The sequence below is a fragment of the Oreochromis niloticus genome, linkage group LG12 (assembly GCF_001858045.2).
Source record: "Oreochromis niloticus isolate F11D_XX linkage group LG12, O_niloticus_UMD_NMBU, whole genome shotgun sequence".
NCBI lineage: Eukaryota > Metazoa > Chordata > Actinopteri > Cichliformes > Cichlidae > Oreochromis > Oreochromis niloticus.
The window spans coordinates 28,578,434-28,606,213 of record NC_031977.2 but is presented as its reverse complement, the minus strand read 5'-3'; the positions used below and the strand labels follow the sequence as shown (position 1 = coordinate 28,606,213).

General features: G+C 38.7%; 1 protein-coding gene and 1 non-coding gene across 15 annotated transcripts in view; one reads left to right on the top strand and one right to left on the bottom strand.

Moving 5' to 3' along the window:
- The first annotated feature begins 298 nt into the window (after positions 1-298).
- Positions 299-27,780, top strand: part of LOC102083285 (coiled-coil domain-containing protein 158) — a 30,476-nt gene continuing 2,994 nt past the window's right edge. For 3 of the 14 annotated variants that reach the window (XR_003213317.1, XR_003213315.1, XR_003213314.1), the window contains exons 1-23: positions 299-456; positions 539-596; positions 1,279-1,418; positions 1,731-1,918; positions 2,044-2,153; positions 2,233-2,527; positions 2,618-2,670; positions 3,198-3,308; positions 3,452-3,533; positions 3,698-3,817; positions 4,872-5,087; positions 5,231-5,467; positions 5,575-5,743; positions 7,024-7,176; positions 7,507-7,619; positions 7,827-7,985; positions 9,228-9,320; positions 9,515-9,637; positions 9,995-10,158; positions 11,812-11,862; positions 12,060-12,121; positions 12,354-12,512; positions 26,932-26,991. Coding sequence is in view for 8 of the 14 variants with exons in the window: in XM_005459767.4 (XP_005459824.1) it covers positions 324-456; positions 539-596; positions 1,279-1,418; positions 1,731-1,918; positions 2,044-2,153; positions 2,233-2,527; positions 2,618-2,670; positions 3,198-3,308; positions 3,452-3,533; positions 3,698-3,817; positions 4,872-5,087; positions 5,231-5,467; positions 5,575-5,743; positions 7,024-7,176; positions 7,507-7,619; positions 7,827-7,985; positions 9,228-9,320; positions 9,515-9,637; positions 9,995-10,158; positions 11,812-11,862; positions 12,060-12,121; positions 12,354-12,469 (2,946 nt within the window). In the remaining 6 variants the exon portion in view is untranslated. Of the gene's footprint in view, positions 457-538; positions 597-1,278; positions 1,419-1,730; positions 1,919-2,043; positions 2,154-2,232; positions 2,528-2,617; positions 2,671-3,197; positions 3,309-3,451; positions 3,534-3,697; positions 3,818-4,871; positions 5,088-5,230; positions 5,468-5,574; positions 5,744-7,023; positions 7,177-7,506; positions 7,620-7,826; positions 7,986-9,227; positions 9,321-9,514; positions 9,638-9,994; positions 10,159-11,811; positions 11,863-12,059; positions 12,122-12,353; positions 13,140-26,931; positions 26,992-27,780 lie in introns of those variants that run through there. The other 11 variants (XR_003213318.1, XR_003213316.1, XR_267173.4 and 8 more) reach the window with 11 other exon arrangements.
- LOC100706418 (uncharacterized) lies at positions 13,905-21,668 on the bottom strand. The gene is made up of 3 exons (XR_003213319.1): positions 19,033-21,668; positions 14,312-14,885; positions 13,905-13,916 (listed from the first exon to the last, which is right to left on the bottom strand). It is a non-coding gene; the product is annotated as an uncharacterized LOC100706418 (transcript).

Genomic DNA, 27,780 nt, shown 5'->3' with positions numbered 1-27,780 from the left:
GCTCAACTACGTCGGCCAAATTAGCTACGGATTGGTGATGGCTCTTGTGGCACGGCACCCAAAGAAGAGCTGGCTCTTTTGGCTCCCAAATCGCTCTTAATATATTACGATCTGTAGCCTCATATTTTAGCTTTATTTGGCAAATTTGATGGGAGTTGGCTCTTCTGATTAGAGCCGATGCTTTTGCGCATGACACGTCACTACTACCGATGCTGTTTCCATGGTGATGAAACTGCACACTCTGGTAGAAGCAAGACTGTGGTGCAGTTGTCATTAGCAGGTTCTTGTAAATGTCTTAATCAATGACTTGAGATAAAAAGAAGATGTCTTCCACGGGGTCCGAGTCCTCTGAGCCCCAGAGCTATAGGCTTTCCGTCAATAGTGGCACTAACGTTTTACGATACCATTCCACAGCGAAAGATAGAACAGCAACAGCGGCAGGAACTGGAACCGCTGGTAAGCTAAATAAGCAAAGTATTGCTTGTTAGTATGCTAAACTTTATTTCAGTAACTTGGACGGTTCCTATTTATTTTATAGATCCCCATGGTACCCCTCTTCGGTTGAGATTCAACAGTGTGACGCTGGACGAGCTGAGGTAACATACTCACCCAAATTAAACTAAGACTAAGACTTCTTTCTTTCACTATATTGCACTAAGACTTCTTTCTTTCACTATATTGACTAAGACTTCTTTCTTTCACTATATTGCACTGTATTATCAAGATTATAAATGTCCTGTCTCACAGTGATACTGAAAAGTAGTTCATGCATGTGCCACTCTTGGATGGACTGTTATAATTCCTATTAAGCCGGCTGTTCTAAAAGCTCCCCGAAAAAGCATCCAAATCATCAAATCATCATCCAAGTCACAGCAGCAAGAGTATTAACAGGGACTGGAAAGAGAGATCGCATTTGTCCCGTGTTAGCTCATCTTCATTGGCTTCCTGTTGAAGCCAAAATTGAATATCTTAGTAACCTCATAGTACCATATTATCCTAACAGAGCACTTCATTGTAAGACTGCCCTGCTTACTTGTAGTTTACTGTGCTTTAAGTAAAGTGGGAGGCAGAGCCTTCAGCTATCCTCTCCTGTGGAACCAGGTCCTGGTTTTGATGCATGGCAGTCTTCCTCACAGCTTTAACGATTAGGCTTAAAACCTTCTGTTTTGAAAAAAGAAAATAAATCAGGCTGTGCTGCAGTGGGCACTATTAGTAAACAAATCTGAACTGAATTCACTGTATGAGTTAGTCTAAGCCTGAGCTTCCATGTATTGACAGTGATGAGCTTGATCGCCGCACCAAAGAAACCCAAAGACTACAAGAAGAGGTGGAAAATGCAACTAAGGTGGTTCTGGAGAGATTTGGCGGCAGCTGTAGGTCACCTGGACAAAGCTGCCATGATATTAAACCTCATACCTGTGAGTACAAGTGTTTCCACACATCTTGTTTATGCCACTCTAACTTGAAAGATGGGGGGGAAATGTGTTATCTAATGGCTTATTTATTATTGTTTTACAAAATCCAGAGTAGAATAAAATGGCTGAAAACCAAAGGCACAGAAGTACTGAAGCTCAAATTCTTCTAAGCTATTTTAGTCTCAGAAAATGTTTAAATCCAAATAACTAGTATGCATACACAGAAGGGAAAGAATTCAACATAAACAAACACCCTATCTTAACAGTGACAGCGTACGCTCTGAGTGTTTTAAACGTCTGTTGCTGTTTTGGCAGATGACTCTCTTGGAGATTCCTCCTTTCTTTCAACCCACCAGCAGGCAGTGACTCAGCCTTTGGTCTTTGGTCTGGATATTTTAAACCAGGAAGTAGCCCAAAGGGACATCAGCTCTCCTGGAAAGGAGGTGTTAGAAAATGCAATGGATGACTGCCTTCAGCAGCTGTCAGACTTGCAGCTCAACAAGGTTCATATTTTTATTGCATCCATAAATCCTTTGGAATAGTTTGGTTATGTATGATGTGAATAGCAGAGGAGGGTAGTGCACTTTCTGCATTATGTATCTTTTATGTTTCATCTCCTCAAACACAGACAGTTAATCGAGCTGAACAAGAAACATGCTGTCCTCAGAAAGCCATCACAAACCTGAAAACTGAGCTGCATAAAGTCCAGATGGAGAAAGATGCCCTGTCTGACCTGAGGTGAAAACACAGATACAGTTTTACATATATAAAATAAAATGCCTGAATCACTTTGACCCACAGATCTTTTGATTTTTAGATTAAAGGATTCGAGGAAACACGTTGATCAGATGGAAAAGATGCTGTGCTTGTTGGAAGAGCTTCAGAAACTCAAAAGGTCGAGGGACAAGAAGCTGCAGGAGATGGAGAATGAGGCAGTCGCGCTTAATAGGAAAGTTGAAACATTGGAGCAGACCATAAAGGAGGTGTATCATACATTGGATGGGAAACAATCTGAACACTCAGTCACCGGCACTAAACATGGGAACCGCGAAACGCAGCAATTTTTTCCTAATGAACGACTGAACGACAAGCTACAGGGGAGGCCTTTTTTGGTAAGTGATAGCATTCAGTAGAGTACAATAATGGGTGTATTTTACAAAAAAAATATGACTTGTGATTTTTTTCTTTCTGTTTCATATCAGTCAGAAGATCAGATAGGGAACAAGGAATACAGTGGAGCAATTGAACAGGAAAGGTATATAATTTTCCTAACTAATCAATGAATTCTGTCATTTACTGAATGTCAACAACTGCCCATCACAGATTCTTAGAGCTGGGTTTGTCAAACCTGTTGTACAAAAGCTAAAGATTTTCCACTCACTCACACGAAGTACAAAGTAAAGCAGCAAATTTACATGATAAATTATCAGAATGTTTGTGTGTGATTTTTGCCATAATTTGTTTCACTTTTGAAGAATATTTATAGTATAAATACCAACTTCAGTGTAACAGTTGTTTTTTTTATTTCTTAATGGAGCAGCCAGTTTAAGTTATTCTGTTGAAAATATGCTCAAACATAATGATTGTCATCTTCTTGTCAGAAACAAAATTGAGAAATTCTTGCCTTTAGTGATTAACCAACTCTTTATTGAATAATAGCAATTGTTTTTATTACTTCTCTTCAGTTCTTGTGTGCCATCAAAGTAACAAAGTAAACTTAAAAAGTTGCTGTGCCCTACCTTAACCGTGTACATAACCGCTGTGCAAAATGTGTCAACTTAGACTGGAACACCTCATTTCAACTCTTGGCCAGGAGATGGCGATGTTGACTGACATACTGAGCTCATCAAAAGACAACAGCTTCAACTTGTGTGCCAAAGTGGAGTTGCTCAAGTAAGTGGCTGTCAAAAAATGTGTCTTCTTTTTATTATTCATCAGGTAGTTTGCAGTGCAGTGATAACTCCCTGCTGGTTTCTGTATTACTGTAAACCTGTCAGACAATATGACAAGTATTCACTCATGATTTGTATACCCAGAAAACTCACCGAGAGACCGCCCTCATTGCACGAGTATCAGGCCAGAGAATTGGAGTCAACCATTTCCAGCCTTAAAGATAAGGTAAAGATGATGTTGAAAAGAAAAGTTGAAAAGTTATTAAGTCAGACAGATTTAAATTAGCTTCCCTGAACCGTGCTGCTTGGATGTGGAGAAGCAGCACCAGTAAATGGCCAGTACGTGCGTCTTTTTTATGTGGTTTGTGAATGTATTTTGTCATGTTGTAGGTTTGTGGTCTGGAGCAGCAGCTAACTGAGGATCAGAAGCAGCTCTTGAGTGCTCAGCGAGAAAAAGACAAATCATTGCAACAGGCAATGGAACTTTATTCTCAGCTTAAACAACTTAAGGTGTGGCACCACAGTATGCTTCTGTGCATAAACTGTTATGTCGGTGTATTAAAGTACAGTGGTTATGCCGGATTAAACTTTGTGTCAAGTTTAGGTAAAATTATGTAATTTATTTAATCTGCTTGTGAAACTTCTTTAGATGTAGGTGGGAGCGGTCAAAGACAATTAGCAAAACCAGAAGGAGGCTTTTTATAAATGGATGGATTTTAAGGTTACTAAGGCAGTATAAACTGAGCCTGTACCACCCCTCTTGTAATAACTAATATTTTCATACTGTTCCTATGTACTGCACCACCATCTATACAATAGGGCAACAATTTCCTTTTTAGCAACTGAAGTTTGAACATCCTGACTGATCATTAGGCCTTTCTGTAATGCCAATGCTAGAAGGCTGGAGTTCATTGTTGCTGTGAGGCAATATGTAAAAACCAATGCAACTGGGCATGCAAATGACAAAGCAAGAACACTATCCAAGAGGCCTGCTTTGTTTTTTTGTTTTTTTCTGGCTTAAAGTTAGCCTTTGGGCATTAGCTGAGGATGAAAGCATGATTTTTTTTTATCATATCATTGAGGTAATGAGCCTGTGTTACCTCATTTAAAAGAAGTCTGTGTATTTTCCTGTTATTTGATAAATAAAATGTATTGCCAAAGGTTGAGGAAAGGAAATACAGTGTTTTTTATACAACTCTGGTGATTTTTGTCACCCAAACAAGCTATTTAGGCATACACTGATCATATCTTGGGTGGGCAATTGCTATCTCCCGCTTGGCATTAGTGTTGTGTAACGTATAAAGTTCTTTCCCACATGCCATCTAAAGACACAAAAGCTAATTTGACTCAGTAGTTGTCATTTCCAGTTGGCTACTTAGCCCATGTGGATTCAACAAGGTTGCTGTTAATTTTGGCCTCATGATTTACTATACTCACAATCTTATTATGTAAGGGGCAGTTCTCAATGTTCAGAGAGGGTTGCCCTAATGTGTAAAATTCCAAAAGATTATAATTTTTGCCCATTCCAGTACAGGCAGCTCACTGTGCTTCCTGCTTTATCTAGAGGTGCTGTGACCAGCAGCAGTGTGAGCTCCAGGAGGGATTAAAGGTCCTTCGAGGGCAGCTGAAGGTGACTAAGGAGCAGCTTCACCAAGCTGGGGACGAGAAAACCCGCCTAGAGGCCCTGCTGGAGCAGAGGGACCATGAGGGAAGGAAATTCCAGGAACTCCTGAGTGAGAAAGACAAAGAACTCCACTTAAGGCAACAAGAAACTCATCAAGTAATAAACTCAAGAAAATGTGTTTGTGTCAGGTGCTTTTCTTTCTTTAGAGAGAATATTTTTTGTGTTTTTTATTACTTTTTGTTTTTGGGTGATAACCACCTCTCTGTTTTCAGTGAATTCAGGCTAAAATATCTTTTCAGCATCTTAACAGGTTTAAAGAGGCTCAGAGTCAGTGCCAGACCCTGCAGATAGAACAAGAGACATTGAAGCTGAAGCTGAGTGACAGAGAGAAGACAATAGATCTTCTCAAGTTCCAGATCAAGAGCAGCATCCAGATGACAGTCCAATACAGCCGCACCATCGATGATCTTCAACAGGAGAACAGCCTCCTCAGCAACCAGCTCAACCAGCACAAGCTGGAGATGCAGCAGCTAAGGGTCAGAAGCAAATATTAGGTCAAAGCACATTTTTTCCTCTCTCTTTTTCCTGTTGATATGTCCTAATGCCACATTTTCTCTTTTTTCTATTACCATTTGCCGGTAAGGCTGAGGTAGATCGCCATAAGTCACACCTGGCGGCTTTAGAGCATGAGAGACGACAGCTCGAGGCCTCTGTGGCTGAGCAGAGCCAGCGCATCCGGGAGGAGACTCTGGAGAAACAGCAGCTTACCACCCAGCTGGAATTGCGGCGTGTGCAGTTAGTCAGCCTTACTAGTGAGTTGAATATACCCTGTTTCACAATCAGTGAAATAAGATGACTGGTTAAAGCATAGTCTGATGAAAGTTTAAAGATGCTGTTCAGGTGATTAATGATGATTGTGTTGACAGTAATGATCAAGTGATCTGTGGTTAACACAAATCTGTCCTTTTTCTTGTTATTCATTCCCTTTAAAGAAAACTGTGTAATTAACCAAATTGTGGTTTAGGAGAATTGTTACACCCTTACTATCTGTGACATGCAGTTTGTCTCAAACTATGCAATAGAATATCTTAAAAAAGGCTTTAGGTTTTGTAAGAGAGGCATTCCACTCAGCCACTCAGACACTCAGACTTTTAGGAGAATTTAGCAACAGATTTGTAATCTTGCTAAGAGTCTGATTTCCAGGGAGAAAAAAGAGCTGTTTAAAAACCTCTCTTTGAGAAAAGCTAGCAAATAGATTAAAGTTATTACAGTTACATTCAGGTGTTAACCAATGAAATTGAATTTAATTTAGATAGCACTTAAAAATACCTTCTTAGTAAGCACAGAGAAGTATTTGAAGTTTTGTGTTTGATTACCTTGAATGATACACCCTACTGACTTGAGGCTCTGTTCTGTTACTGAGTGGGGAGATGGATAGTTATTTATGTGTTTGTTTTTTTTGAGCTTTCGTTTTAAGAGTAATTCCTGTTCAAATTAAATCTCTTTCACCAGGGTGACCTTGTTCTCTTGCCCTCCCAATAGTACTAACATAAGTATCAGTGTCCAGGTTAAAAAAGACGTGTGAAATGTGCTGCAGAGTATAGTAAGCTGGCAAAGTAAATCTTTACTATATTCAGGGTTTTCCTGCACATATCAATGACCCTCACTGAAGACAGCTTAATTTTCTAAATTTTAAAACACATTATTTCTTATGAAATGCACAACAATGACAGGAGAATGCAAAGCATTTTGTTAAGTGTAGGAACACTGTGTAAACCCTGTATAACATAAGCTAAGCATCCATCTATGGGTCGTCTGATACCTCTAATCAATAAACCGCTGAAGTCAAGCCTTCCATTCACCAGGGATTACTGTGTAGACCATGGAGGTGTTTCTGGAAAAACTTTAGCTCTCCTGGCTTTTAATCTAATCAAATTATCTTCTTGTCCTGCTGTGTTAAGAAAGCAAAGAATTATGTTTGGTATGTTTACACTGTTAACCAAGCCCTTCTGTTGTGGTGTGTGTTTGCTTATGTGTTACCATCTATTTCTCTCTCTGGACGTAACACGTGTTTGTCCGGGCACGATTTCAGAGGAGCACAAGGAGCTGCAACGGCTGCACAGCTGTAAGAACGAGGAGCATGAGGGTGTGGTGCTGAATCTTCAGAGTCAGATAAGGAACGCCCACGATGAGCTAGATCAGATCCGGAGCACCTTGGGGACCCTCAAAGGGGCTGACGGACATGGTTTGATCAATATTTATAATTTAAAATGCAACTTAATTAAAAGTCTCTGAAGAACTGCCTGTGATTTTCATATATATTTGAGGTGTACAGATTACAGTGAAGTACTTTCACGTTAGCGACCTTTAATATCACAGAGACATTTTGCATTCCAGAGAACAAAAAAATTAATATTAGTGAAATGTATTCAATTCACTTTCTGACCTCCTGTGCCTCATTTCAGTCTGAGAGATATAATCTGTGATCTACCCACCCTGTAATCCACCCTAAAGAAGAGCTCTGTGATTATTTATGTTGCCATCTTTCTGTCCCATGGGTTTGACTCCACTTCAGGCCTCCAGGTAGCCTTGGACATGCAGAAGGAGATAACTGCCAGGAGAGAGCAGGTGGACTCGATGCAGAGCAAAATTCAACATCTGGAGGAGAAAGTGGAGAAGCTGCATCACGTGAGCTTTTACCATGTTAACTTTTGACAAGTTAGCTCTTGATGACATAGCAGTCAAAATGTCTTAATCAGTAGTCTTCAAATATGCAACACTATACAAATGTTTTTTTTGTTGTTGTTGCCTTTTTTGCAGTTCATTTTTATACTTTTTCCAGTTCTTCACATATATCTCAACTGAGATAGGCATTTACTCCATGTTCTCTTCCAGGAGAAAGACTACCAGAACTTGGAGACCCAGCGTCAGCTCCAGGAACTCACCTTTGTCAGGGAGGAGAAGAGACAACTTGCCAACGAGCTCGAGGTGCTTCGCTCCAAAGATCAACAGTTAACAGATAGGATCAGTGAGCTGGAGGCAATCCTTCACAAGGTGGCATTCATTTACACTTCATTTTAGTCATGACACAATTTTTGACACCTGCAATTTTTAGAAGCGTGAATATGTTGGTGACTGCCTGAAACATGCAGACTTTTGAGTGTAAGCAGTGTGCGGTGAAGAATAAATATTTTGAAATACACTTTCTCCTCAGTTGGTAACTGTTTTCTTTTTTATCTGTTTCCTTTTTCTGACAGTCTTTAATAAAATCATAAAATGCTCTTTACTCTTCTAATTATGGTCTAAACTTTACTGGACCATTGTAACACCTTGATTCTTTGCTTTTCAGCCATCCTGATGTAGATTTGCTGCTGTGCTTGCAATCATTGTCCTGTTCCATGACACAGTACAGCCAAGCTTCAGCTGACACATCTATGACCACATATTTGATTTTAGAATACTTTAACATGCAGAGGAGTTCATGGTCGACTTAATGACTACAGGTCCCATGGCTGCAAAACACGCCCATTTCATCCCTTTGACACTTGGCATGAAGTATTTGAGCTGATAATGCTCTGTTTGGTTTTGTGGCTGTGGATTATGGCAAAATGTTTCCACTTTGACTTTGAAAAACATCGTTCTAGAAGTCCTGTGGTTTGTTCAGATTTCACTTAAGCTGTGTGGCCTGTTCTTTTTAGAGAGAGGAAGCTTTCTCCTGGAAACCCTTACAAACAAGCCATACTTGTTCAGCCTTCTTCTAATTGTATAGTCATGCACCTGAACATTTAACATACTAACTGACCTGTAGAGTTCGAGAGGTAGCTTTTGGGTTTTTTCCTATTTCTCTGAGCAATGCGCAGTCTGACCTTGCTGGGGCATCCATTCATGGGATGATTTTGGCATTGCGTTAATATACAGCTGAATGCTCCAGACCAGCAAACTGCCAAAATTCTGGTTTTATACAGGTGTTCAAGTCTGATGATTAGAAAATCCAGTGCATTTTGATTAGCAGCACCTGGCTGCTGGCTCTTATGGAATAGTACATAATGCGCCCCATTTACATGATGGGTCCACATGCTTCTGTTAATGTTCATTATTCTTTTTAAATAAAAATAAATTAAAAGATTCTACAATTGGTAGCATTATATTTTCCTGTTTCCCAAAGAATTATTGTGTTCCTTTCGAATTAAAAGTTCAAAATTTTGTACAGTCAAGTAAAAAAAGGAACTTTGTCAGTCCTCTTGTATCTCTGTTTGTGTCCCAGTGTGACCGCATTTTCTTTTTGTATTTCAAAAGATGTCGGAGAGCTTTGCAAACTGTCAGGATTTTATCCAGCTGCGGGAGCAGGAATATTTCCGCTTAAAACTACAGCATGCCCTCGACTTGAAGGTAAAACTGTTCTACATAATTAGTAGGACATAGCTTTTTTATAAGCAAGAATATGCTGTATTCTATGTCTGTGTATAGAAAAAACACAATAAGTGCACCATACTAAGCTTCTCAGCTGTGCGTTAGGCTAGGCTATCATTTTTAAATATTGCACATCTTTCAGTGGGTGACATGACCACATTTGTTTTCTGTAGGAGCTCCAAGGTCAAAATCTGCACGCAGCTCTGAAAGTGTGTCCACCTGATCTGGACTCCCTGATCCCATCTGCACACACAGCTCCACCTTCCTCCCAGCATGCCTTCAACGCCCAGATGAAGGTACAGTGAGAAACTCCCTATATCTCGCCTATCCCTCCTGCTTCCAGTCTGTCAAGTGCTTGTGTGAATCATTTTATTTGGCTGTACAGACACAAGCTCAGCACATCTGCTCGGCCTTTGGATTGCATTCCTGGAGCTGGGAAAGAAAACAGACTGTAAATAATTTCACAGCGATGAAATGCTATTTGTGTTGGACTGCTGAGACAGTTTTATGTGTTTTTATTGATTTAATTCAGATAAAAGAAGACTGTCCCATATATTTTGATTTCACTGTTAAAATTGAACATTTTAACAAATATTTCACCAAATATCGCTTCATTTACATTGTCATGCACATTGTCTTTTTGGCTGCTGAAGTCAAGGAGGCAGCTGGAGAGCCCCACTTGTGAGCTCAGATCTCTTGACAAAATCCTGCGAGGAGGGATTTTGGAGAACCCTGGACCACACACCGATAACAGCATCACTGGCAGCAGCTTCCACAGGAGGAGGTCTGCACCAGAGAGAGTACACAGAACCGCATTGTACGTCTGGCTCAGTTCCCACACACCCCAAGCATTAGCTTCATTCTTAGGGTGACTTAGGTCACATATGAAAATCATGTGATATTACTAAGTGAGCAAGAAATCATAGATGAGCAATGCATGGTGAGTGCTTTCACTGACCACACAGTTTCAAAGGCTATGTTGTAATATAAAATTTAAAAAATTTGCCTTTTATAATTCAAACGCTTGTTTGTACCCAAATTTCTGCTGTAATCTCATATAGGCAAGGCAAGTTTATTTATATAGCACAATTCAACAACAAGGTGATTCAAAGTGCTTTACAGAGACATTAAAAACAAAAACAAATAAAAAGCATGATTTAAAATTGATTAAAAAAAAACAGTAGATTAAATCAGAACAGTAGATAAAATCAGTAGTTAAAATTTAAGTTTTGAAATTTAAGCTTAAAACTGTGGATTTGTTGTTTTATTCAAATGCAGCTGAGAATAGGTGAGTCTTCAACCTGGATTTAAATAAACTGAGTGTTTCAGCTGATCTGAGGCTTTCTGGGAGTTTGTTCCAGATATATGGAGCATAAAAGTTGAATGCAGCTTCTCTGTGTCTGGTTCTGACTCTGGGAACCGATAAAAAACCGGATCCAGATGACCTGAGGGATCTGGAAGGTTCATACTGGGTCAGGAGGTCACTGATGTATTTTGGTCCTAAACCATTCAGAGCTTTATAGACCAGCATCAGAACTTTAAAGTCTATCCTCTGATGGACAGGCAGCCAGTATAAAGACCTCAGAGCTAGACTGATGTGGTCCACTTTTTTGGTCTTAGTGAGGACTCGAGCAGCAGAGTTCTGAATGAGCTGTAGTTGTCTGACTGATTTTTTAGGTAGACGTGTAAAGATGCTGTTACAGTAATCAAGCCTACTAAAGATGAATGCATGGACTAGTTTTTCCAGGTCCTGTTGAGACATCAGATCTTTTATCCTTGAAATATTCTTGAGGTGATAGTAAGCTGATTTTGTTATTGTCTTAATGTGTTTTTCTAAGTTTAGGTCTGCATCCATCACTACACCCAAATTTCTCGCCTGGTTTGTGGTTTTTAGGTGTATAGATTGAAGTTCTCTGGTGACCTGTAATCGTTTTTCTTTGGCACCAAAGACTATTACTTCAGTTTTGTTTTTGTTTAGCTGGAGAAAATTGTGGCACAACCAGTCATTAATTTCCTCAATGCATTTACCAAGAGCCTGTACAGGGCCTCGGTCTCCTGGTGACATTGTGATATATATTTGTGTGTCATCTGCATAGCTATGATAGTTTATTTTGTTGTTCTTTATAATCTGTGCCAGTGTGAGCATGTAAATCTTAAACAGAAGGGGTCCCAAAATGGAACCTTGGGGAACTCCACATGTGATACTTGTCTGCTCAGATGTGAAGTTACCTATTTATACAAAGTATTTCCTGTTTTCTAAGTATGTTTTGAACCAGTTTAGTACAGTTCCTGAAAGACCTGCCCAGTTCTCCAGTCGTTTAAGTAATATGCTGTGGTCAACTGTATCAAATGCTGCACTGAGATCCAGTAAAACTAAGACTGACATTTTTCCACTGTCTGTATTCAGACATATACTCTCGCTATACCTCACTTTACCCATATTGTAATATTTCTTTTGTCACTGACGCAGAACTGATCACGGCGATACTGGATACAAACTGAGGAGAAATACCTTCAGCAGGTAGGGAAAGTGCCTTTTGTTTTTGTTTTTCTAAATATTTTGCATGACTTTGTGAGTGTGACTTGCCCTAAGGCTGTGAGATTATCACACCATATAGCCATGTGACCTGTTACCTCTCATGTAAGGCCCTGCAGAGTGCTACAGGCCATGTAAAGCGATGTAATGAATCTCTGTTTGCACACACACACTGTGTACAGCGAGCTATGTTTCCTGAAGACAGCTGAACCAGATGAGAAAATAATCAAGTCCTTCAGTCAGAGTGAGTTTTATAAGCAGTTTTTATTTAATATATCTAATTTCTTATTACTCTCTTTAGAAGCATTAATTTATTTTACAATTTTAGACCTGCAACAGTTGCTTGTCACTATTAATTGGTCTTGGTCGATGTTATTTAATAGATAGTTTAATAGATAACTCTAGATAAGGTAAAATAGACCAGTTTAATAAAATAAGATTTGGTTTAAATCTGTAACAGACACTCTGCTTTTTAGGCAATTTTATGTTGATACCAGAGACTGCAGTGAGGGATACTTCCTCACCACCGCTACTCACACTGGGTCGCAGGTCACCAGTCCACTCTCTCCTGACCTCTGACCCAAACAACTAACAGAGACACGCCAAAATGCTCCTGAACCTCTCTTCTTTTATCAGTAAGTTCTTAAAGTTCTTAATGATCACAACTGAGCAAAACTGAGGTCATTCAGACAATAGTCAGGAACAAACCAAGCTGATTTGGAGACTTTTCATTTGAAAACCGTTTCCTGCTGTTGATGACAGTTACATTTACATTTATAGTTACATTGTTTTAAAAAACATGTTACAAGCATTGTTCACTCTACATCGATATCATGACAAGAGTCACCTGTTTATACAGATTGAGTCTTTTATAGTTTATTCTTCTAATGGAAAGATCAAGGCAACCATTTCACAGTCTTTGAATGTGGAGGAAAGGCTGAATAACATCAACAGCAAGAGTCATGTGGGTAAGTCAGTTACAGATGAAAAGAGCTTTAGGGTCTTGAGTGTGACAGCAGCTGAAGTCCAGTTCAGCATTAAAGGCTATTACACTTGTCCTTTAGCATCACACAGCAATAACGCTTAACATGCAATTTTATTTCTGATTGATCATAATCGGTCAAATATCATACCTTTATGTTCTTTTTTGTCTTACAGATACCTAATTTTTCAAAGGTCACAAGAATGAACTCTGACAGCAGAAGGTTTTAAAAAAAACAATCAGCTGTATTATCATGTTTAAATAAAGTGCTTGAAAAATGTGAAGCTGTTAATAATTATTTTATTCATAGCATAGATTTTTAATAAATTTATAATAAAAGCTGTGATTCAAGTAGCTGGGACACATGCTGCTCATACAGTACATCTAGTACAGTTCCGGCTACTTTTAGGGACTCTGGAAATCTTCTGCCGTCCTTTGTTTATAAGCACTTCTTAATTATCCATATTTCCTTTATATGCTCACAGAAATATACACACCTCTTGTTCTTGATCTTTATCTTACTCTTCAAAAAAAGGAGATTCTTTAGATATAAAGTCATACTTAAACACCCTTGTCCTTTGTATCCTCTGGAGCTTTTTCCATATACAAACGATGTGGACCCACCACACACAGGTCTTCAAATCCAAATATTTTGTATCCTCTTCACTCTTGATGGTTTGTGTTACTTGCCATAAAACCAGCTGTTTGTTATGTTAGACGGGAAAGGACGATGGGTTTTCTTGAGATTTGTGCCAGATCCAAGTCCCCATTCTATCTCTTGTTTACATTTTAGTTCAGCTACTTGGACCTGTTGCCGGACTCTTGAATTTGTTTATTTTTGCAAGTAACTGTTTTTTTCCCTCCCCAAATAACAGATATCAAAAATTATTTTTGACTTATATTTGTGATCTGTACTGAATTTTGTTCTTGCTTTAGAAATATAAATGGCCTTCCTGGTTGGGATTTTATACACAACCTGAGAAGTTGCTGTGTGCTTGAATGGGCACAATTGGTGGCAAACAGACTTCAAGGAGGAGCGTGATCAGAAGCATTCATCCTGCAAAAGTCAAACATAAGTCTCATGTCATTATAAGACTATATTAGTTCTTTTGTAACTTCTGGGAAACAGTAATGTTCATGCTCTCTTTTTAGTTTGTTATCTCAAACTAAAAAGTTTGAGATAACAAACTTGTTCTTACCAGGAAGGCAGACTATTTCCTGAAAACTATACTTTGATGTCCTTAATTGTGTTCAGTTGTTTTACTGAGACCAACTGGCCTCTCTTGATACCCTTTACATTTGTTTTTTATTATATATAAGGGTTATATAAGGGTTTCTTGGAGTTGGATTTTGGATATCAATGACATCCAAATCATGGTGGCTAAAATGCAGAGAAGTCATGTTGGGCATTACTAAAACATCCAGGTATTTCTAAGCTGCGTGTGTACCTACATTTTAAGTTTGGGTGTTTCCTGTTTTGACCTCCTCCTCCACAAGGTCTTCTGAAGGTGCAGGAAGTCCAGAGGCATTGCTTACGCACATATCTGGGTCTAAAACAGCCACCACCCGATTAAATAACTAGAGAACAATAAGACCATGTAAATATGTTTTAACACAGTATGAAGGTATTTGCCTTCATTCAGGCATCATTTATCTGCCTAACCCGAAGTTATGTCGTTCTGGCATAGAGGAGCTTACTTCAGGAGTCAGGTGATCCTTATAGTGAGGGTACATAGCCAGAGGGTGCTGCTTGAGTTTTTCCTCTACAGAAGCGACATACGTACTGCGAATCTGCTTCTGGATCATCTGCTTTGAGAAGCAGGCATGCTCTTTAGAGATGCTCTTTCTAGGCTTTTGACTGGAGTTGTGCTGTTGAGTCCCCGGGAAAATAAGAGGTGAGACTCCTGTGTCGACCCCAGGTGTCACTGATGAGCAGAGACTCGAGTTTGTAAAACGCCAACACCTGCTAGATGACAGCTTGTTATCCGGGGCTTTAAGATACTTTGCTTGCAACCTTTCCCTGTACCTGGGGATTTAGAGAAACATAAAAACTATGTGAAACAACATGAACACAACCCAGTAAAAGCGAATTTGTGTTGTTCAGAGAAACAAAATCAGATGTATCAAAGCAGACACTCATTATGTATTTCCTGTTGAACAACACAGATATTTTTCTAGAAGCTGTTTTTCATATACTGTTAAGAAGAAGATTGAAAATGTGCAATTTATATATATCACAACAGCAGTTGTGACAGAAGTGTTTGCCCCTTTCCTATTTTTTGTATGTTTGTCCCAATTAAATTTTTCAGATCATCGAATTTAAATATTAGACAAAGATAACACAAGAAAGCACAAAATGCAGTTTCTAAATGAGGGTGTTTATCATTAACCTCCTAGGACCTGGCGTCCACATAGGTGGACATCACATTTTGGGTTGTCTAGAACAAAATACTAAATTTTGCTCTAGAAGGGCCTGATATCCACTTATGAGGACATTATACTGCCACTGTCATATCGAAATTTAAAGCGAATGTCCTCAAATATGGATCTTATTTTTCTCAGAAACAAAAATCAGGGGGGAAAAAAAATCACGTAACTCTTTGTTTTTATATTCATCAGGTCCCAATCAGCCCAAATAGCAAAGAGAAATTAAAAATGCGTGCCATGAAAGAGTACGGGTCGTAGTGATTGCATAAACATAAAGCACAATGGCTCGTCTCAGTTTTACCAGAAAACATCTTGATGATCCCCAAGACGTCTGGGAAAATGCTCTGTGGACTGGCAAGAGAAAAGTTGAACTTTTTGGAAGGTGTGCGTCCCGTTACATCTGGTGTAAAACTAACATGGCATTTCAAAAAAGGAACGTCATACCTACAGTAAAATAAGGTGGTGGTAGGGTGATGGTCTGGAGCTGTTAAGCTGCCTCGGGACCTGGAAGACTTGATATAGTAAAACCATGAATTCTGCCGTCTACCAAAACATCCTGAAGGAGAATGTCCAGCCATCTGTGACCTGACGCTGAAGTTCACTTGGGTTCTGCTGCAGGACAATGATCCAAAACACACCAGCAAGTCCATCTCTGAATGACTTAAGATTTTGGAGTGGCCTATTCAAAGTCCTGACCTGAATCCAACTGAGACACTGTGGCATGACCTTAAAAAGGCGGTTCATGCTTGAAAACCCTCCATCGTGGCTGAATTACAACAATTCTGCAGAGATAAGTGGGCCAAAATTCCTTCTCAGTGATGAAAAAGACTCTTTCACAGTTGTTGCCACTAAATTGGCCCAACCAGTTATTAGATTCACGGGCCATGTAGGTTTGGATATTGTTTTCCCTCTTAATACCGTCATTCAGAAATTGAATATTGTGTTTACTTGAGCTGTGTTTGTCTAATATTTAAATATTTTTGATGATTTGAAACATTTTTGTGTGACAAACATACAAAAAAATAGGAAATCAGGAAGGGGTCAGTGATGGTGGAGAGGAAGACGTTCTTTTTAACAGGAAGAAACCTCAAGCAGAAGGAGGAAGTGAATGGAAAGACACAATGCACAAAACACAAACTATGAGAGAATGCTGTAGTGGGAGTGGAGAATAAAAGATATGCAGTGCATCATGGGAAATTCCCCAGCAGCCTGACTGTATAGCAGCCTAACTAAGGCATGGTTCAGACTCACCTAATCTAGCCCTACCTATAAGCTTTAAAAAAACCTAAAAGTGGTGAGCGTCTGTCTCTTGATTGTAGACTGATAGCTGGTTCTACAGGAGAGGAGCGTGTCAAATGAGGGCTCTGCCTCCCATTCTACCTTTAGGAGCTTTTCTAAAGTTTGGTCATGTGACGTCTTTAATATGTCATGGAGCCTGGTCCTTCAGGAATCAAACTTTAAAAAAAAAGAGTGTCTCTTTATATAGGTGAACTTTTACTCCACTTTTTGTGTATTTGAAAAGGTAACATGCTTCTGCTTCACATACACGCACTCTGTTCTCTGAGTTGTCTTTATATTTACCTCTGCCAGCTAGACAGTCTGTACTAACTTCCATGTCCTTCTTAATCTGCTCAAATGATAAAATGGTTTATATTAAAAAGGCCTGATAGTTTATTTATTTATTTAATTATTATTTTTTTGCTGGGATGGAATTCAACACAATGTTCTTCTGTTTAGACTTTGTGATACTGTAAAAACATTCTCCTACATGAACACCCTTATCTGTCTTTCGGAACGTTTGGCAGTAGCGATATCATATTTTGTAGCATTGCGCGGTTTAAAGCAAGTTCAAGTTTCAGATTCTTACTTAGAGAAATTGGAGTAGTCTGGTGTACGACTTTCACCAGTTTCAGATATATTATGTTACAATCTGCAAAGAAAGCTGTGTTTGCTTCTGGTAGTGTGACCTTTATAAGCTTTCCAAGGGGATTATTAGTTGTATGAAAACTGTATTCATCACCTTTGTTAACTAAGAGCCTCCTTGGTCATTCAGAATTTTATGAAAAATATACGCGAAAATCTATCAACAAAGACAGTGGTAGTATATCTTCTTGGAGATTTAAAACCTTATTTTGGGGCATAGCCAGCAAACTTTTCAGGCGCTCTCTATTTAACTCGACTTGTGAGAATACAGTTTCTGAAATTAAACCTCATATAAAATGATAAGTGCCAGAAGTTGCTTAATGGATCCTAAGTTCCGAGATTCAGGATTTTACCCTTTAAAAATAAATGGTTTCCTCCTTAAGTGTGCTTTGTTTTATGAAATTACTCATTTTAATCTGGAAATTTCAAATGAGTCTTTTGCTTAATTGACTGTCTCTCATGTAGCTTTTTTCTACTCTGCTTAAGCACTTTCTACAACATGTCTCATTCACCCATTTACACACTTTTTTAAAGTTCAAACAATTGGTGGAAAAACTGAGCCAGCACAGTGGTGTTTTTAACAACAACAAATTGAAATTTAGCATTTATATTAGGAAGTAACTTGATGTGTCCACATGTCCATTCATAGGCATTCAGTACAGATAATTAATTATATAATCTAATAATTAACAATATTGCTATTAAATAAATTTTCCCTGCTTAAAAATTTTATTGTAAACCTTCCAGCTGTGTTGCCTCTCTCTCAGCAGCATAATGGCATACATCAAACCCCCACTTATATGCACATCTCTCATCCTCTAGAATATAAATAAAGATATAAATAAAGCAGCTCAGTGACTATTTTAAATAGCACTCTTTCCATGCGTGCGGTGATATAGTGTACCATGTTTGTCTCCTCTATTCCTGCCTCTCCCTTTTCCTCTTCCTCATCTGAATTCTACGTATTTCTCAACTCTCCTCATCCCTGGCCTCATACTTGTTCAGGTCATGTGAGCAAACACAGGAAGTAGGTCAGAAAGGCAGCATCAGTGATGGTGAACAATGTAAGCATTAACCTATAACACAATTATGGCTTTTTTGAACTTTTTGTACTTTTTATTTTACTTTGTACGCTACGTTATAAAAGGTGTTTCACAGTAAATTTGCCTTTTTTGTAATAAATTAAACCACTGCAAAGTACCGAAAAGTATCTGAAATAGCTAATACAAATGCACACATAAAATACTGCCAATAATACAACTAAGAAAAAGGCTCTTAGAAGCAAATTGTCCCTCAAGTGTAGAAGCAAAGAAATTAGCAGGAAAATATAATTGATGTATTTTATTTAACTGTCCTATTTTAGCCATTTTATATGTTATTGTTGAACCTAGGTGAGATGGAGTTAAATTCATTAGATAAGCCCTTATGTTATTTATACAGTTTTAGATGCAAGGTTAGGTTTTTCAGCATATAAATTAACTGGAGCATGCAAGCCTGCTGCACTGCAATACAACAGTAGCATAAAGCTGAAATAATTTTGCTTGTAGATGAGTAAATGCATTTATTGCTGTTTGCCATAAATAAACCAATCTGAAAGGGGATGCTCTGTATGAGTGCGATTTGTATTTACAAGAAACATTAGGTAACACTATTACATCACAAATACATCTTTGTAGACAGTGCAATGACACTTGTCTTAGCCGTGGTTAAAAAGGGCGAATGCAAATATTTTATATGTAAATAAAAAAAGTACAGTACAGTAAAAAAAAAAAAGAGAAGAAAAAGAAGAAAGAAAGAAAATAAAAGAAAAATAAGTGTCTTACCAAGGAAAAATTGGTTGTTTGGTTTTTGACTCCATTTTCCTAAATATTATCTGTTAATCAGTTTTGGAAAATCCCACGAAAAACAAGCATTACGTTTGCTGACTCGTGACGTCCGACGGCGGTTTGTTACTCAGTAACTATGGTAACAGCGGAAGCGCCTTGAATGGTCATCCAAAAAAAAAAAAAAAAAAAATCAAAAGGCAGAGAAAAACTATAGTTAATTTGCTAAAACTACGAATTATTATATGGAAGGAACACTGGTTAAAATAGCTTCTTTTGCTAATGTGAACTGTGTCACATTTACAGCAAACAAGTACTGTCGAGTACTTGTTTAATTTACCGCCAAATCCAAATGCCAAACCTGTGTTTAATTTGCAGTGAGCGTGTTGCGGTGCTCAAAGGGAGGAGATCACAACTTTCTTTCCCAGTAGCACGCAAAAAAAAAAAGAAAAGAAGCAGAAACACTTGAATGATATTCTGGACAACAGCTTTATGGCCAGTGTCTGCTTTCTGAGCGACATACTCAAGCATCTAAATAACCTAAATGTTTGACTACAGAGCCAAAACTGTCATTAACATTGTGTGCATTTAAAGTCAAGATGAACCTTTTTTCGACTGAGTTGAGCACAGGGGGCATTTTCCGACACTCCGCAAATGCATCTCATCATCGGCGCAAGTCGTGGATGTGATGATTGATTTCATTGCGAAGTTGAAAGAGAACCTTTCTGGTCGATTACATGGACTCGCTCTACCCACAGAGGTGATGAGTTTTGCCAGAGACCCATTCGGTGTTGTAAGAGACGGGGGCTTTGCGGTGAGCCCCTCCACTGACGAGTTTTGGACTGATGTCAACACCCACCAGTTTCCTAACATTAAGAAAGTAGTAGTCGTCATGCTCGGTATGTTTGGGTCGACATACACATGAATCAAGCTTTTCACGTACAAACTCGATAAAAAGCAGCTCTCGTTGTTCACTGAATGACAGTTCTCTTCACCATTGTCTTCAGATTGCACTGACATCTTATAAGCCAAAAGTCGCTGCCCTTATTCAGAAAAGAAATGTCACTTCTCTAGTAAGAATGCCAGTGTAACTAATCTACATATCAACATAATATGGTGTGTGTAACAAGCCATGTCTGATCTAAGGTGTTGATTTAAAACAAACCTATGTCCCCTCAGTGTGCAGCAGTAGATGTTGTTTTCATATGTGCTACTGCAACTACAAAGTCAAGCATATCTTTAGATACAACACTCCAGTAGAGATGACTTGCCTGTAATCCTTCTGTGTTTCCCAGGATACATTTGTACTTCACTCTTAAAGCGTACTTTCCATATTTTACTGCTAATGTGAGAAACTGTTCAGATTGTATAGAAATTAATGACAAATCCTGTTGTTAAGAAACATGGCTGTTGCTGTCGACTGCATTAAATCACATGTTGCTCCCTTCAGGCCTCATGAATTAGCTAATTAGCTTCAGTTTAGGTCCCCGGACTCTCCTGCTGTTTAAACATCAGGGAAAAGACTGCTGGGACAGAGAGACTTCTGTTTCCCCTCTTTGAGCTCTGATGATCCCTATTTATAGAAACAAACTAAGTTAGTAAGCTGTTCCAATGCAGTCAGTGAACTGTCTAATGCGCAGTTTCAGTTTTCTTTGCCAGCAACACAGTCTGCTTGAATGCAGCCATGTGACAGTGACATCAGAAACCTGCCTTCAGTTCCTGAACTCTATGTTAAAATGTACACAGGAGCCTACATGGCCCCTTTGCTGATGGAGCAGCACCTGGTGTGTTCATACTAAATTAAATCTGGTGCTGAAAGCAAGTACTTCTCCATAGACCTTTTAGCTGGAGCTATGTACCATCAGCTGATGGAAAAGGCAACCACTAAACTGGAACAAATTCTTAGCATTTAAAAACAGTGCTGGAATTTAAATGTCAGCAAGTATAGCCTGCAGTAAGACCAGTGTTGGAGCTGATATAGACTGTGAATGGGTTGTTTGTCACTTTAGCCGCCCTGAGGCTCTTCCTCCTGGCTATAGGTTTGTGGAGGTGTCACAAGACTGCCCTGAGGTGAAGACACGATGCATCAGCAGCAACACTGATCAGTAAGTGGTTGGTCATAAACATCTTATGCCTGAGTTATAGCTTTAGGTAAAGTTTCACTTTTGTGACTCTGCTCCACCCAGAAGGTGTCTTAAAAGCTTTTTCTGCATACGTCAGTCAGATTGGGTGACATTCAGTGGCCTGCAAAGGTCAAGTGTCAGGTCAGAGTGTCTTCTTCCTTCCTGCTTATGACCTGAATTTTCTGTTGCATACAACAAAACTGTCACCCTTACTGATTTTTAGCATAGTTGTTGACCTTTGAACTTTCAGTTTGTGTGTGGCATCACTGTGACACTGACAGCTTTGACCTGCTGTTGGCATTTACCCAAAATGTGTTTTTTACTTTTGTCTGTAAGTGCAGCCAAGCTAATTGTAGTTGGCATCAGAATATTTTCCATGTTCTTATCTCAGACTTGAAGCACTACCTATCTGTCTCAAGGGCAGGAAAATTCAGTCATCTCCGGGAGAATATAAGTCATTCATCCCTGTCAGGAAAATTTCAAGCACAGAAATCTATAAATAAGGCCGCCTTCTTTGCAAGTTATATATCTTATTTAGTTTCTATTGCTGCTTTTAGGGGCTGCAAAGTCACTGAATACTGATTTCTTTCTTTCTTTCTTTCTTTCTTTCTTTCTTTCTTTCTTTCTTAACTGGGAACATATTTTCTTATTTAATCTTTTGCCCGCAGTGAGGAAATTCCTGAAACCATATGCACTCTAAGTTTTACATGCTGCACCTTTATTCTCCAGAAGAATTTCCTTCCCATGCACCCGAACTTATCAAGCTGTTTGACAATGACCAATTGCACTCGCGTGAGTGGACATTGTCTGCAAAGAGCTCTCTAAATGGTTGGACGGAGATGGCCTGACTTTAGAAAGTTCAGCCCCATTTGGAAAAAAAAAAAAAACATCTTGGAGTAAACACTGGGATGTGGACTAGCGTGTCTACAGTATTTACACATTCAATCTTTAAGATACTGTGTGTGCTGTGATCTGTGAAGGAGTCATTTGTTATTACATTACTGAAACAAATCCTACTTTCATAAATTTATCTATAAACAAATCCAATACAATGGTGAAGTAATAATTCAGATGAATTGTTTAATTGTTTAATTTTTTTTTTTGGGGGGGGGGGGGTATCTTGGCCAGATATGTCAAAAGTAAAAAGAACTCATTTTATTATTTGTTCGATTGCATGCATTTGTATTTATTTATTTATTTATTTATTGCACAATGAAATCAATTAAAAAAACAGGACAACATTAACTTTCCTCCAGAGAGTTTCTATCTTTCATCAACGGGAATCAGAAAAGTACAATTGAGGGAAACTAATACAATAAATAGGAAATGTTTTTGTTTACAGCGAAATCAGAGGGATTGCCAGCATGCTGGCTTTCCAGTTATAAAAACTTTGCTGCCAATTTTAACAACGTTTTACAGCATTTAGGATGTTGAGCAACCGTACAAAACAATACACCAAAGAGGATGTGCAAACCTCCCAACACGCTATTTGTAAGGAGTACAATACATCTGTTGCACGATAGGTCATCGCTCATCTTCAGGGTCCTGTGGTCAAGGTCCTGTCAGCCTTTGAGGGAGTGAATTTCTCTGAACTTTACTCACACTTTGTCGTGTAACCACCTCCTCATCTAAAGTAATCTTTTCAAACAATGGTTACTGCTTTTTAATGGAAAAAAAACACTGACCATGCTATTTTTCTATATAAATATTTTTGTATTATGGTAAATTATTCATTTTTACATTTTTTTTAATGACACCTGTTTCCAGTTAGGCTGTATCTAAGAGAATACATAATTCAGGGTGCAACTGACAGTTAGTTTCAGCATGGATAAACACTGGAATTCACTGTCCATAAGTTGCTCATAAATTCATAAATTCAGTCCATAAATTGTAATAGGAAAACTATTCATCACAGTCCCAAATCGCAGAGAGGCATTAGCAAATTGCTGATCAAATGGCTGAAAAAATAAATATCCTTATATTAATCAAGTTGTTCATTTTGCCTGGTATTAAATAATTTCTTATCACTCCTACAAAACGACTATCATTTTCTGTTGCCTTTCAAAGCCATCCTGCAGTCCCGCAACTTTGACTGAGTGAAACAGATTGTGGGCTGGATTTGTCAGACTGTGCCTAAAGCACAATGCATACATTGTTGCATAACTTTCCTCTGAAGCCCAGAGACTAAGCCGGGTCAACTCAGTATAAGTTTAAACCAGGTGAAAACTTCAGATGTTTTCACAATATGTAATGGAGATCAGCAAGATTATTTTTCTGCCATTGTGAAGTAATGTCAGAGAAGCGCCATCTTGAATTCTTAAATTAACGCTCTGCCCTGGAACAAAGAGTCACTGGCTCCAGTTAACAAAACACATTAAGCTGAATGGTGGGAAATAAGCCACACCTAGGCAGACAAAGAAATACTGTGGTCAGTCCATCACTTAAACTCAGTTGAGTAAATAAACTATCGTAACATACCATGAGAACACACATTCATACAGTGAGAAAGGAAGATTGTCTCTTAGGGTGCACTACCTAGTAAAGTAAAAGTACTTTCATTACAGTTTTTTTCAATTACTTTTTAAAAATGTAAAACTGCATTAATTTGTACTGTGAGCAGGATTACTTGTTAAGGTGGAGCTAGTCCTGTGCTTTTCAACCTAGAAGTGTGGCGCTCTTCAGAGACTCAAAAACTACTCACTTAATCAATAAACTATTGATGTTTGATGTAGGAAGGTCTGTTTCACAAAGCTGGAATTGTGTTGCCTGACCTTTCCTGCTGTGAACTTGAAATCTCACTAGAAGTTTAAATGAAACTGAGTCTTTGGTGGAATTGCTAAAGCTGTAAACTCACCAGTACAAACATTTAGGAACTACTAGGTCCATGTCGAACAGTATTTCTGTCTGAAAAATAGTCGAGTCAGAGTATTAAGTTGCAGAAAGCACCTAAAATACTTCAAAATTGTGTGCTTTCCATCACTGCTGTACAGGACATTGTCTTTGATATCTGCTTTGCTTCTTCAGCAGTTATTGGATTTCTCCGATTACCTAACATTTATTTTGTCTGATACAGCGCCGTTTCAGTCACTGTGAGTCCATACAAAGAGAACAAGGAATGGATTAAATAAATTTAGTGTTCAGTCCTCTTCCCATAGTACTTTATGGCTCTGTTTGCATTAATCACCTCCAGTGAAATTTTCCCAGCACTCCTCACAAGACCCCATGCCCACAACTATGCCTGTATATCACGGCTCGAGCCTTACAAAGGCTGTCTCTGCCTCGCTAGTATCGTGACTTAATGTTTGGTACCAGGCTCCACTATGGTGCGGCCCTATGTCAGCTTATGTCAAGCAGTATTTACAGAAGGAGTTAATGGTGTTTCTGTTGTGCAGATTTAAGGAGGGAGGTGCAGAATGCAGAATGTGCCTGGTGGATGGTGTGGTTGGTTTTTACTTTTTTAATCTTGTTTCTGTCAAGTAAAACTATATTATTTGTATTATTACGTATTTTTAGTTTTTTAATAATTAAGAAAGGCTGCCTTCATTTTGTTTTATTACCATGCAGCTTTAACATTGCCTGGGTTAACTAAGCGGTTAGAAAAATTTCCCTAACCATCTAAAAGCTCAAGTTATCCTTTTTTTTAAGATTATGTTTAAAGGGTGATATAGACCATGCTGCTGTAGTGTTTAACAAGTCCCTGATGGTTCTTACAGGGTAACAATGTTGCATTTTTTTTTTTTTAAACTGCAACAGTTTTGTTTACAGTTATTATAACAGAGTTTATCATTTTAGATTTGACATTTTACTCCACTCCAAATGAGAGTCTGAGGGATATTACTCCATCTTCTGAGAGGAAAACTGAAGATGAATAAAAACTGGGAAAGCAAATAAGATTCCTTTAAAATTATTTCAAATTTCAGCATCAAACTTTCTCAATTGTTGCATATGAACCATATTAATCCTAAAGGCTTTAGACCAGGGGTGTCGAACTCCAGGCCTCAAGGGCCGGTGTCCTGCAGGTTTTAGATATCGCCCTGTTTCAACACACCTGAATCAAATGATTAGTTCATTACCAGGCCTCTGGAGAACTTCAGGACATGTTGAGGAGGTAATTTAGCCATTTGAATCAGCTGTGTTGGAACAAGGACAAAACCTGTCCTGCAGGTTTTAACCTGCAGGACACCGGCCCTCGAGGCCTGGAGTTCAACACCTGTGCTTTAGACCTTCAAGTAATCTAAAACATTTAGATTACTTCAACAGTTAAACTGTCCTTTTACTCATGCTAGCATGATTAGTTTAGAGACTTTAGTGTATGCTAGACTGAAATATCCCAGCAATTTAATGAAGTTTACATTCGTGGCACCCACAGCATGAAGTGTAATAGCTTTGGTAATGTCCCCCAGTTTTCCCAGTTTTATTGAGTACAATATACTGACAACTACTGGTCCTCTGATTTCACATCAAGCTCAGTCATCAAGTCACATTTCCATTTTCTTTTTCCAATGTGTAATATCTGCAACATAACCAATGGCATTTTCATCAGGTTCATTCATCCATCCACCCATTATCTTAGCTGCTTATCAAATCCAAGGTTGCAAGACGCAGTAATTAGCTAATAAAACCATACAAGGCTACCATACTGAACTAATAGGGAACACAGTAAACGTCAGCAAGTTAGCACAAGTTATGAGGATGTTAGCGTGCTGGTGTTGGCATTTAGGACAGTCTTAGTTTTCCATTTACAACTGTCTTAGTTCAGACACACCTCTTTGTCCCTGTTTACACGTGAAGATATAACCTGCAGCTACTTTTGTGAAGCTGTGAGGGTGTTGGCTGTATTATTCGTACAGTGCTGCTGATGAATACACTGAAAATAAATTTCAGTCTAAAGACATGAATCATTGTTTGCATACCGCCTGTGTTATCTGACACCTTCTTTATCAGGTAAGATATGTTTACAATTGGCCTGTGAACAAATATCATACTCTTCAGTGGTGCCCATACTTGCAATAGAACCACACTTAATAACAACTTTCTGTTCACAATGTGAGACTAAACAGGGGCCAATGAGTGACTGACTCTAAACTGACTGACTCATTATAATTGTTGGGTGTGCGAGGTTGGTGACCTGAAGTTGTTCCCAGGAAACAATGTGAGGTGAAGTCCCATTTCACCATGTAATCAAGCTGACCAAGCTGACTCTGCAGAGTGACTGATACATTCAGAGAAGACTTTCTTTTCCAAAGTCATGAATGGCCATTTGTTTAAAAATAATAGGGCTTGCTGTTCAGCCACATTTGAACTTTAGCCATGTCTTCAAAGCACAAACCAAAAGCTATTGGTGTAGCCCTGTTGGGGGTGGGGGCTCAAAAATGTGTCAGAATACAGTGAATGATCTATGTGGACAACAGACACTAGTTTGAAGAACTTCTCTGAAATTATTTACCCTATAGATAAGAGGCTTCTTGTTGGGGTGTGTATAAATAGTTGCCTTTATCTCACCATAAGCCCCATTATTTGTGTAAAACAGTTTTCTGTCAGCTTTCAAAGTTGGATGTCTTTTGCCTCCAACAAATCCAGCAAAAAAAGAAAGAAAAAGACATCAGTGTCGCTCTGCTGACCAAACATAAAAAGAGACCATTACAAAGGTTGAACTGTTTTACCCCACTTCACCCTCCCACCCTTTCTTTTGGCAGAAACAATGTTGCTGCATTACTTGTTATCCTTCCCCCCTGATGATTTTCTTTAGCATTTTTTACTCCGCTTGTTTGAACAGATGCTGCCCCCTCCTGTAGCCCCCATCCTCTGGGATTGCCATAAGGCTCAGCACAATGAGGTAACACTCAATTTCATTAATGGTGAGAGTCCGGTCCAGTAAGTTCCTTCCAGTAACAAACATCAAACAATGTATATCACTTCCTAAGAAAAACCTGTGCTCTTTTGTCCTGTTTTATTTATGAATGGATTATGAAAGAGGCCGCTGCATGACCTTGCTCACCTTACAGGCTGTCCATTACTGCACAGGCAGCCTTTTATAGCAGGGTGAATCCTAACCTGTTGGCCACCGACCAAACATCAAATAACATCTAGTCAATAACAAACTGATTACTCAAGAGATTGGATCGCTTTCACAGGGGTAATTCAGATTTCACATTTATTGCAGAGAAGAGCTGCAACCACTGGGATAAATTTGTGAATGGGTGATTGAGCTGGGAAGCAGAGTCAGATTTAGCCAGGTTTTTCTTTTAAATGTGTAAACTGGTGTCTGCACTGGTATCTCCTTTACAGCTGGTGTTGCCTGTAAATAAGGGTGATGGTGGCTCACACTTGCTAGTCCTGTTTCAGCCTCATGCTGTTTTCATACTAAAGAAATGTCATCTCTGACCTTTTCTGACGTAAAACATCATCACCTTTCATACAGACTCTGCTACCACTTTCACAAGGTCCATTTTGAGAAGAACATTGTAAAACGCCAAAAGACAAACAGTAGAAAAAATGCAGAAAACTTCAGGAAAAAGTTGAGAAGAATCTTATTTTCACAAATTTCATCTGGTCATAACACATGGCTGAAACTTTAACATAGTTAACCCTAGAACACTATCGCTATAAATAGTAACACAATCAC